The following is an 11,366-nucleotide window of genomic DNA, read 5'->3' as shown; positions in this document are numbered from 1 at the left end:
ATTTGAGTTTTCTAGCAATAAGTTAACACTGCCATCTATAAATAGTCATAAAAGTTATCACTGGTGGTTCTGAAGGGCAAAATTACAATAATTAAATAACTATTCACATTTCATAACAGATTTTTGAAAGCTCTTGCGAAACAAGTCTTAAGGGCCAGTTTGCAGGAGTCTCAGATATGTTTCTGAGAAATCGTGAAGCTAGTTATAAAGGGGGGAAAATCCTGCGGAAGGGGTTCGGTGGTTCGGTATGCAGAAAGCACCACCGCCTACGGCATGTGTCCTCCCTAACGGCGTACCGTTAAGTGGTACTAGAACCCGGTAACTCAAAGGATTTTCTAGATGATAATATCAGAATCAGCTAATTCCCTTGAACTTAAGGTACAAATAATCACTTTCTCTTCTACACTAAGCAAAACACCTGAAGGGGGAAATTAATTGTTGTATAGTTATCATTCTGCTCTTTGAATCTTTGAATGTATGTCCTACTTTGGAACATAATGCGAGTAGCTTCTGTGCGTGCGTGCGTGCGTGTAGTGGGGGGTGTAGAATGGGGAAATTCTACTGGGAAAAAGAGTTTCCATGGTGCTAACAGTATCACAACAGTGTAGCATCATCTTGCGGGCGAAAAAGGTAACTGCTATGCTAAATTACAGAAGCCAAATTTCATTCCTGCCAGATAGATTAGGTTATAGCATTAGATTCTTTGGGTTATATTTTAACTGTAATCTTTTACTAAGTGCCACCACATAAATAAATGTGTGATTAAAATGTCCCCTTTATTCTCAGAAAGAGAAAAGAAGCCAAATGGTACAATTCAGGAATGATATCAATCTAGCAAAAAGAGTCAAATATATTGTCTGCTTTGAATAAATGCAAGGTATTAGCCAAGAAACATTTGAGAAGAAAAAAAAAAGATTGGAAGTCTGACCTCCGGAATCCTGAGACAGTTTATTTAATCTACCACTGAAGGTTAAGAACCATGGGAGCTCTTTGTTTTTTTTCTCCCAAGTTTATTTTCCTTCATTTTCGCATTACCCACACCCCCAAAGTTTCCCAAATGCGTCAACAAATAGTGGTGAAGATGACAGTCACAGCACAGATTAAAGAAAGATGGACTGGCTACGAACTGGAGACGCAAACCCGCGTTGGGTGACTCTGTACTTTTCTGTCACCTCTACCTGAAAGGAGAAGCCTCATGGTGAATAAAATAGACTCTTTAAAATTATGTCTGACGCACTGACAGTCCAGTGAGTTGCCCTCCAAGCTATACCTGGACTTAAAGCAAACATCAGAAGAGAATCTAGGAAAGTACCTTGTTCCTTTTCCCAGAGAGGTCGAAGGAAAAATGAATAAGGACCCCCTAGTCCATTCTCGCCTGCTCAAACCAAATAATCAATAATGTGCGCTGTTTACTCACGACCACCCCACACCGAGCACTTTTCTGATCGCGGGAGGACTTCCACACTGACCTAAACGTCCCGGTGAGCTGCAGCCTTCCAGTGCTTTGTAATAAGTATTTTTTTACAGGACAACTTAGACATACTTTATGCGAAAACTGTCGTTAATATCATTTAAGTCAAATTCTCATGCCATTAACACACGTCTTCGAAAGATGCTAGGACCCAAAATAGAGAGCTCGGTCCAAACAGACACACAGATAGTTAAGCCAGCTCTTGCTCTGTCACCATTCTTCCCTAGTATTAGAATTACAAAAAACGGGGCATTTGGTTTTTTTCCTTAAATCGAGTATAAAACATTATTCAGAGCTTAATTGATGAATTAATATGTTTACTATTTTCTATTCTCTAGTTTCTCTGAACACATGCAATCCTTTTATAATACTGTCAGTGTTTCGAAAATATTTTTAAAAGCTTCTCTGGGTTTACTGGTTCATTTTTATACCTAAAAGATTTTAAACCCACAAGGAAAGTAACTGAAGTACTGATCTATTTTGCTGAAGGCGCTAACAGCACCTTCAGTGTCCCAAATGGACTCAGTTACCACGTGACACTATTGATCCTTGTGGAGACAATAAACTTAAGGATGAAACAGCAATAGTTTGGTTGTCCTGGACTTTGGCAATGCCGTGCAGGGCTGGCTCACTGCAATCAGCTGAGAAGGAATTCTGCTTTGATTTCAAAGGGAGCAAATCGATTAATCCATAACAGAAAGAAGGCTGATGGCTGAATTCCCGGCACGCCTTACGCCACCTCACTCGTGGGAACGCATTTGGTCATCGCAGTCTGCCGGTGCATCGAAGCAAGAAACCGAAGATACTCATTTATGTCTGAGAATCTCATCCCCCACCCCTTCCCGGTGCCGACGACACGGGGCCAGCGACGGCTGACAGACCAGCCCCCGGAGAAGCACGAAGACCATGCCGTACCTGAGGGCAGACTGATTCGGTGGCCGTCTTTGAGCTTTAATCGACTTCTCTTGAACTTGCCCTTCCTCTTCTTGACCTTGGGCTTCTCCTGGTTCAGCTGGAATATGAGGATGCTGAGCTCGCGCTCCAGCACGTCGATCTCGCGCTCCGCCAGCCGCTGCTCCCGCCGCCTCAGCAGCCGCTCCTGTGACCTCTGCTGCAGGGCGGCACGTGTCAGCTCCTCCTCCCGGGACCGCAGCTCCTGAGACAGAGGGACACGGCATCAGCGCCCAGCGGGACCCTGCTCCTCCTGCCTCCGGCCGCCAGTCACTCCGGGCCTCCCGGGGCAGCGCTGCCTGCAGTCCAGACAGCCCCAGCCGGGCCCCTGTCACCAGCTGGGCCTGAGACCGAAGCCTGGGCACTGGCCCCGCCTCGCTCTTTCGGTTTTGTGGTCCTCAAAGAGGCATCGCCCGTTTTAAACTCGATTTGAACAAGTCCCTCTCGCTATCTCGTGCCTTCGCGGTCGCCTGACACACGAAGTGAACATTAACACAGCAAGGACGACGCGCAGAAGCGGCCGACCCACGAGTGAAAGCCACGCGTTAAAGCTCGGCCGATTACGGGGACGATTATTCTCCTTAGGGACTTCTTAGGGCATTTAAGTCTCTGCTTAGAGGTCTAAACATCTTGGTGGCCAGATTAAGGGAAAGAACAAAGCCGACGTGTTAGGAGTCAGTCAGAGGCCCGTCAGACATGAAAGCGAGACACCTTGCAAATTACAAATCGACAGAAAATATATTTTATTTTACAAAGAGTTCTTCAGGATCCCACGGGCGGGCAGAAAGTATCAAGGTGTGTGCATATACTGTGAATTAGCTCGTAAAAGCCTCTCTGGGGACAATACTTCCTGATCAAAGTCTGACTTCCTCTCCGTTTTGTTTTGGAATTATTGAACTCTGAGAAACAGAAAATCTGTGAACTGAAGAATACTTTTATTACTATTAGAAAAAAAAGGATTCAGTAGTAAAATCGAGAACTCCACCAAGTTTTAAAATCGCACCCCCCGTTCTCATTTCATTTCTGCAAAGTGTTCTATTCTCTACCAGGGACATAAACATCCCCGTCAGTGCTGAGTGACTCTTCTGGGTCCCCGCCACCGCACCGAGCCCTCACCCGGCAGCCGAGGCCCCGCGAACTCGACTGCTCTGGGCAAACGTAATCTTAGAGGAGCCAGGTACCACTTTATGGAAAGCCCGCCTTCTCGGGGGGAGCTGTGGCTGTGAGCGCTGTGCAAACATGTCACACTTCGTACGGTCAGGCCGCACCTCACACAGGCCGCCCCCGAACGCAGGCTGCGTGAAGAAACTGGTAGACAGGGGCTCATGGAAGACAGCAGAGCTGACCCGGAGCAGAAGGCCACTCGAGTCCACCGAGCCCTTGGCCTTTCAAGGACTGGCTGGCTCAAGAATAACCGGAGGCCGGCAGCACAGTTATCATAAAGGAAAACAAACCCAGAAGACCGCTCTCCCACAAATAAACACAATACTGCCAAGGAGAGACTGGGGAGCTCTAAAAACAAACAAACAAATGTGTTTATTCGGATCAAACTAATTCTGAACTTAGGGTAATTCTACCAAAGTGAACTGAAATTCACCTTTGAAACACTCTTTAAATTCATTTTCTAAACTTCATAAATAAAATTGCAGGAGAAATAATTTCCTGAAGACCAATTGATATTCAAATCACTTCTGCTAACACGTACCACTGATTCTTATGTATAGAACCAATACGTATTTCTTCATTACACTATTCCGGATATAAATTACTATGTATTGCTTGAAAGAAAAAAAAGAAAAAAAAAAGAAGAAAATGTTATATATTAAAGAAAAAAACAAAAAAACAATCTGGACTCCATTACTTAACTGGTGGCTTCCCCCAACCAGTTTGTCGAAATCGGAGATTTTACTGTAGTGTGTTTGGGGACACAGAATAATTTCCCGTCAACTTCCCAATTTCTAACGCATGACTGTCTGCCCTTTGGTGAAGACAGTGCTTTTCGGCGGTGTTGGTGTCCGTCCGGGTAGCTCTTGTGAAAGGAAATGGCATGAGGAAGAAATAAGGACAGCAAATTCGATCGGGCTTTTTGTGTGTTACTGCGACAGTAATTGAAAAAGAAACCATTTTTAATTCCGGGTCCCAAGCTAAAATGCAAATCCCCTTGTAATGACTTCATGAATAAAAGTCATACAAACGAAAACAAACAAACAAAACACTCGCCCAAGACTCATCAGAGAAAAGAGAGACAAAGCAGCCGAAGTGTTCTTCCCTCTGAATGAATTTTAAAACATTGAAAAGTAAAAACGTATGGGTATTAGAACCCCTCTGAATATTGTGAAATCATAAAGCACACAAGAAAATTCTTTTGCTTGCCGCGTGCTAAGCAGTACCGTTTAACTGCTGGGCACAGGCCAAGCTCGTACTGGCAAACCCAGACTCCTGGCAGAAGGTGTTAATCATTAACGGTGACGTGCCTCCGCATGGTGGCCCAAAGACACTCTGTGCACAGAGACAGACACACAGACAGGCAGGCAGGAGCTCAGGGAGGCGCCAGTCCCTACGCAGGCTGCAGTTTACTGAAGAACACAGAGCACGCTAAGCCACTGACCATTAAGTCATTCCCAGCCTGACGCCGCCTGCCCTGAGCAATCGGTGAGCGAGAAAGCGAGCTAGAGCACGCACACTTGACGCCAGCAGACGACACGCGGTTTGAAACCTCTGAGCAAAAAAAGGAGCGTATGTTCTTTAACTGTGAATCGAAGGCTCGCTCACAGGATACCGTGGAATGCTGTATGTCAAGGAACACGCACAAAAACCAGAAAAAGCAGACACCACTGCAGGATTGCAAATAAAAAAAGGAATCTGAAGAATAGCAAAAGAGCTACCATAAAACTTCAAAGCAGAGAGAGAGCAGGGCTCCGCGCCCGAAGCACGCCTTTGCGTTTGACACCCCACATAACAAGCATTAACTGACTCAGGCCGCGGACTGCTCCCGAGGGTGACAGCGTTCTTGTGGCCTTGAAGGGTGAGGAGGCGGCAGGGGCAGAGCAGTCCTAGGTGGGCGGATGGCAGCGCCCAGTGCTGCCCAGGCCGTCTAACGCCGGTCCTTGCTCTCCACCCCGCCCCACTGCGATGGCTTCTGGCATGCCCTGGAGACGGAATACTGAACCGGGAGGGTCTGTCAGGGTTTTTAGAGTCCCCTGCCATCGGCCTGACGTCGCGGATGGAGGGAGACGAGCAGTGAGCAGCAGTCCGCCGGCTCAGGGCCACCGGGAGTCAGCGAGTTCTTGATTCTAGGATCACAAACTTTAATCCCCAGAGCAGCCACCCAAGCAGGCCTCCCTCTGAGCTCGGGAACAGCACGCAACCTGTTTCCTCCCGCATCTGCTTGAAGGTTCTTCCAGTCCTTGCGGGCAGCCCCCTGCACCCCGCAGCCCCTCTGCGTCCCTGTCTGTCCTTTGCTCAGACTCCCAAGCCCCTCTCCTGCCTCCCCGGTCACCCACGGGCCACCCTCCATATCCCTGAGAGGCCGACAGCCACGCACGACACCACGGGTGTGATCTGAACAGACACAGGGGGTTATTGCTTCTTAGGATGCGAGCTCTATGGATTATTAGCGGTGTCAGGGTCTAAGGTCGCATTTGCTGGTCTTGTATTTTTAAACTCACAAAATACTGAAAAATCCAAGGAAGAGAGTGCATTACGTGTAAGTCTCCTACTTGGAAAAAGTGTGTTTAGAAAAAAATGACTTTTGCAGCTTCCATATTTCTTTCTAACCTTTATTTGTCAACCTTTTCAATTATGAAATATTTAAAATATACTGTAATTAGAAAAGCAAATACCCAGGCACTCACCATCAATATTTAACGGGTGCTAATTTTTACCAGTTCTGTTTCGGGCCTGTGACACTGTCCTGTTTCACTCTGGTCCTATCTCCTCCCTCTTCAGATCCGCTGTCCTCAGGTTGGTTTGGGTCCTTCCCATCTCTATTGTTAGTCTTCTTGTGCATGTCAATAGTTCTGTTTTATGTGGTTTTATCAATTTACATAAATGGTATTTAATGTAACTATTCTTCCGCAACTCACTTTTTCCACCCAATTTTATGTTTGAGATTTATCCGTGTGGGAACACGAGGCTAGAGCTCATTCATGTTAACTACTGGATAGCCATCCGCTGCGTGAACACAGTAGCTCAGGCACCTCTCCCCCCTATTAACAGATACTGGGGTTGCTCCCAGTTTTTCACAACTACAAACAATACTTAAGTGAACGACCTTAATTTCCTTGTGCACCTGTGTGGGAGTTTCAAGGATATATAACACGAAATTATATGCGTCTATTATAGCATAAGATTCCTAAGAGGATCCATAATACTTATATGCCTTTAAATTCCTTTTTTACTTAATATAGTTATAATAATTATTAATATCTCTCACCTATTAAAATATGTATCAGGAGTATATTAAGCAACATTACTTGGGCTTATTCGATGTATTTATGTATTTCATGCCGAGTCCTTTGTTCAATGCTGTGGACGAAAATGACCAGGAAGGAAACTGTATCTCATGAACTTGTTCTCTAGCAGAACGGGCAGGCCAAGAACTAAACAAGCAAATAATGAGGGATGACTTAGTGCCGGCCACGGCAGGGAGGCGCAGGCCCCTGTGACACACAGTTTACCTGGTGCAGCCGAGAAAGGCTGAGAACAGCGACTGTAAGTCCGGGCTCCGTGCCAGAGAGGGGACAGCGTTCTCCACAGAGGAGAGAATGTGTACAAAGGTCAGAAGTCAAGAGCGTGGCATCGGAGGCACCGGCAGGAAGTCGGTGTGGTCGGGGACAAAGCGAGGCTCACTGTGGAAGGACAAAGGGAAGCAGCAAGGGAACGGAGCTGGCCAGGGACACAAGGATGCGGATTTGCATTTTAGAAGGGTCACTGGTAGAGGTGAGGGGACAGTTAGGGGCACAAGACCGGCTGCAGAGCCACCAGCTAGGATGCTGCTGTAGTAATCAGGTGACGTGAGGACACTGGCTTAGGGGAGCGAGTTACCACGGATGGTCTCTGTCGCATAGGAGACCGAGAGACATCTTCAGAGACCCACGAGACAGGGTACCTAGGAGAACAGCAACCCCATTGTCACAGAGGAAGGGAGGGTGAGCGGGAAGGCAGAGGCCGGGTGAGGAGGGCAGACGCCGCTCCCAGCACACACGCAACAGTCACTACGTGTCTGCGGGGAACAAACTGTAACGTTGAAACTCGGAACAACTTCCCCAGAGACACGTGTTTAAATTCGTTTTTTTTAAAAAACGGTTCGTACTTTGGGGAATACCCATGACACACGTTACCTTACTTCCCAATTCGGCAAGATTCCAGCAGTGAGAGACTCACGGGCAGAATCCGGGCGTGCGCTGTCCCGTTGTCAAGCACGCCGTTACGCGGAGTAGCCCGAGACGTGCCCGCGGCATGTATGCGAACCCCGGCTTTTTACTCCCTCTTTGGCCCTGTCCTTCGCACTCAAGCAGGCCACCTGCCTCTCGTGCGACGGTCAGTGCGAAAGGCTGGAGGTGCGACGTGGACACGTACCACGTAAGTGAAGGCCACTTTCACACGGGACAATGACTCAGCCACACCACGCGCCCAGGTTTCAGCGTCACGGACTGGAATCAACGCGTGGACTTTTTATTTGGCAAAGCATTGCTGCCTCTTCGAAAAGAATCGCAGAGACCCGGGGTATAAGAATTCCTTCCTGGACAATGATGTGGCTTTATAAAAGTTATCGAAAACTCGAAGTGTTATACTCGAGCCCGTTGGTCGCACGTACAACAGAATAATTTAAGCTATTGAACGGTAACGCATTTCAGACCGTCAGAATAGACCTTGATTTATCAAAATGCCCAAGTACTCCAAAAATCTCTCTCAAAAAATAGGAGCTGCCACTGAACCGTGCCTTGAACTTGGGGTTCTTCAGTGACTGTTACCAGGCATTTGTCACCGGTCATGAAGACCACGCCAGCCGACTTTGCTTCCCAACTAGTCCGCCTTCCGGTTAGGTGTGTCCCCACTTCCGATCTTTCACTTTCGGGGAACATAAATACAGCTTCAGCATGTTTAACTTATAGGTTTATTTTCTGCTTCTTAAAATATGTAAACCAACCAGAGCTTAACGCGTCATATTAAAAAAGTTCAAAAATTACACATTTTCCCAATGTCTTGGAGGAAAAAAGGACGTTGGTGGAAGGACTCGCAGGGAAGGGGCGTCGAAAGACATGACTGGAAACAACACGCGGACTCGGCTTAGCTTCGGAGTCGCGCCGCCTAAGAACTCGAGACAAACTGTGACATCTGAATACTGAGTATTATACGGTATCCAAGAATTACTGCTGCTTTTTAAGATAACGATGGCAAGAAAGTTATTCCGAAAATCCTTATCAGTTAGAGATGTGTATTGAAGCATTTTAGGGTAAACAGGCAGGAGTCTAGGATTTAATTTAAAATACTCCAGTTTAAAATTTAAAAAAAAAAAATGTTAATGGGAGAAAGAAATGAAGAAAATGAGAAAAGACTGACAATTGTCGAGGCCGGTTCATGCGCACCGACGCGCATTATGCTACATGTCAAAATCTCCCTAGTAACAGGCCGTTTGTGTTCCAATCATGTATTTCAAGGCCAGCTCTATTTTGTTTTGTTTTAACCAGAAGAACCCATACATACTGATATCTGAAAACAGTTTAGAATGCTTCTAACCAGTGGTTCTCGACTCACGTTTTCCATCGCCTTCGCAAATGGGAGTATTTTAGGCAATCAGAGATATATGTATATAAATAAGTAACCACTTACCTTCTCTTTCGTCCGAAGCTCATCGAACATTTGCTGAATTTCCAGCTTCCAGTCATCTTGCATGGAATGGAAAGACTCCTGCGGCATGCCAGTCATCACCGCCCCCTCGATAGCAGTCAGCTGCTGGAGAATGGCGGCGAACGACGGCCGGATGTGCGGGTCTTGCTGCCAGCACCCTAAAACGAGAATCGCGTGAATTCTGCGTCCAGCGCAGTGCCCGTCGGCAGCCCGTGTCGACAGCGTCCGCCGAAGATTTGAAAAATCTCTTGACGACGATTTTGAAAACTGGGTTTTACACAGGTGAGCGGCATGCATACTATTACTGTTAGATGGGACTCTTACTGTCCGTGTAGGACGTCAGTACGTGGACGTGAGTTTCAGGGCCTCGGGTGGCCAGATGATTTACTGATCTAGAGTTCTACGGCTCAACCCAAGAAAACCAAAACTCTCTAAAATATTATAATCACAAGAGAAGTCCTGAGAAATAGCCTGATAATTAAGTAGACTAAGCTAACTTGCTGCTTACAAAAAGAGTTAATTTTTAAGAGATACGGATTAAACAGACAAGGTCATGGCGAACCACGCAGGTTAAGACTGTAAAACATTTTTGATCATTAGGTAGGATTTAAAATAGCAGATCTGGAGCCAACTCGATACCGTCTTTGAACTCTACTAGCATACTTGGTGGAAACTTGATTACCATTCTGGTGAATTTCACATATAAATAAGTTACTGATAAAACTGGACTGTTTTTAAATTCCTTAGTTCATCGAAACTTTGCCTGACATTCTAGATCAAAGACAAGGCTTCTAACTCTTAAAACAGTGTAAGTACTTAAAAGCATTTGAAAATTAGAGTCACAGAAATTACTCTTCTGTTTAAAAAAGTAGAGATGCTCTAATGAGCAAACCCGGGGCACTGGACACGCCACGACAGGGCTGCGCAAATACCTTTCATGAGCCTGGCAAACGGCTCGGGGCAGGTGGACGGAATGGGCAACGTGAGCTTGTTGACCGCGACCCCGTAGGCCACGGCGAGCCCGTCGATGCCCCGGTAGGGGACCTCCCCGGTGAGCAGCTCCCACAGCAGCACTCCGTAGCTGGAAAGCAAAGTTTTCCGCAGGTTAAAGGGAAGGGTGGCCGTGTCTCGTCCCGCGAGATGCTGGCGGGACAGACGCCTCAGCGCCCTCCCCCAGCTCCCGACGGGGCCCTTCTCCCCCAGCAGAGCTCCCGGCGGCCCCTCCCGGCGCGGGAGCGGGGACTCTTCTAGTCCCCGCAGACCCCGTCCCTCCTGGGAGCCAGTCGGGAGCCACTCAGTGAGCTGGGCTGCGGAGCTGGGCCACAGTGGTCACTTCGACGCTTGTCCTTCTAGCCACTTTCCACGCCTGCCCGAGACCTCTGGGGTCAGTGAGGACGTGAGGTTCCAGCCCCACAGATGCATCGTGCTGCACACTGCGGGGCTGGGACCGGATCGTGCTGACCGTTCGTGCCGCTGCCCGCCTTCCGTGTGCTAGGAGGGGAGCCGCCAGCATCTTCGCCACGTGGCTTCGCAGCGACGGCCGGAGGGAACCAGCACGGCCGCCAGGCCCGCTGCCGGCCGGGGCCTCTCCTTTCTGCGGCAGGGGGGCCGACGTGCAATGGGGGAGAAAGCCGAGGCCTGCAGCGGCCGGGCTCCTGGACCCCAGCAGGGGTGACACAGGGTCAGTGCTGCACCAGGCCGTGCAAGGCACACGCGATTCCGAAGAAATGCGAAATGAACGTTTAAAACGAAGCCGAAGGACCGCGTTTCGCTCCACAGCCACAGCAGACCTTCGGGCGGCCAGGGGCGGCCAGGGGCGGCCAGGGCGGCCAGGGCCAAGCTCGCACATCTCAGACGCGTACTCCCCTCCGCAGCACTGGCCAGTGCCTTGCTTCCTCTGTATCTGCTACAAACGTAAACTTTTGCGCATGAATGATCTTTCTTTAAAAAGCACACAGTCTGTCCGGGCCACCTACCCGGCTTTACATCGTAAGGAACGGTCCGTTTAGTTTCTTCTCTGCTTCTGTGACAGAACGCGTACAATCCTACAATCCTGTTTACTCTCCTAGTCTGTGAAAACTTTATTAGGTCT

At 48.1% G+C, this 11,366-nt stretch overlaps 1 protein-coding gene across 2 annotated transcripts in view; it reads right to left on the bottom strand.

Moving 5' to 3' along the window:
- The window catches only part of MAP3K21 (mitogen-activated protein kinase kinase kinase 21), a 42,161-nt gene that overhangs the window by 17,698 nt on the left and 13,097 nt on the right, over positions 1–11,366 (bottom strand). For both annotated transcript variants that reach the window (XM_025039072.1, XM_025039073.1), the window contains exons 3-5: positions 10,207–10,355; positions 9,257–9,432; positions 2,387–2,627 (exon numbers count right to left, since the gene is read on the bottom strand). In XM_025039072.1, coding sequence (XP_024894840.1) covers positions 2,387–2,627; positions 9,257–9,432; positions 10,207–10,355 — 566 coding nt within the window. The remainder of the gene's footprint in view (positions 1–2,386; positions 2,628–9,256; positions 9,433–10,206; positions 10,356–11,366) is intronic.

The sequence above is a fragment of the Pteropus alecto genome, unplaced genomic scaffold (assembly GCF_000325575.1).
Source record: "Pteropus alecto unplaced genomic scaffold, ASM32557v1 scaffold189, whole genome shotgun sequence".
Taxonomy (NCBI): domain Eukaryota; kingdom Metazoa; phylum Chordata; class Mammalia; order Chiroptera; family Pteropodidae; genus Pteropus; species Pteropus alecto.
This window is presented reverse-complemented; position numbering and strand designations above follow the sequence as displayed.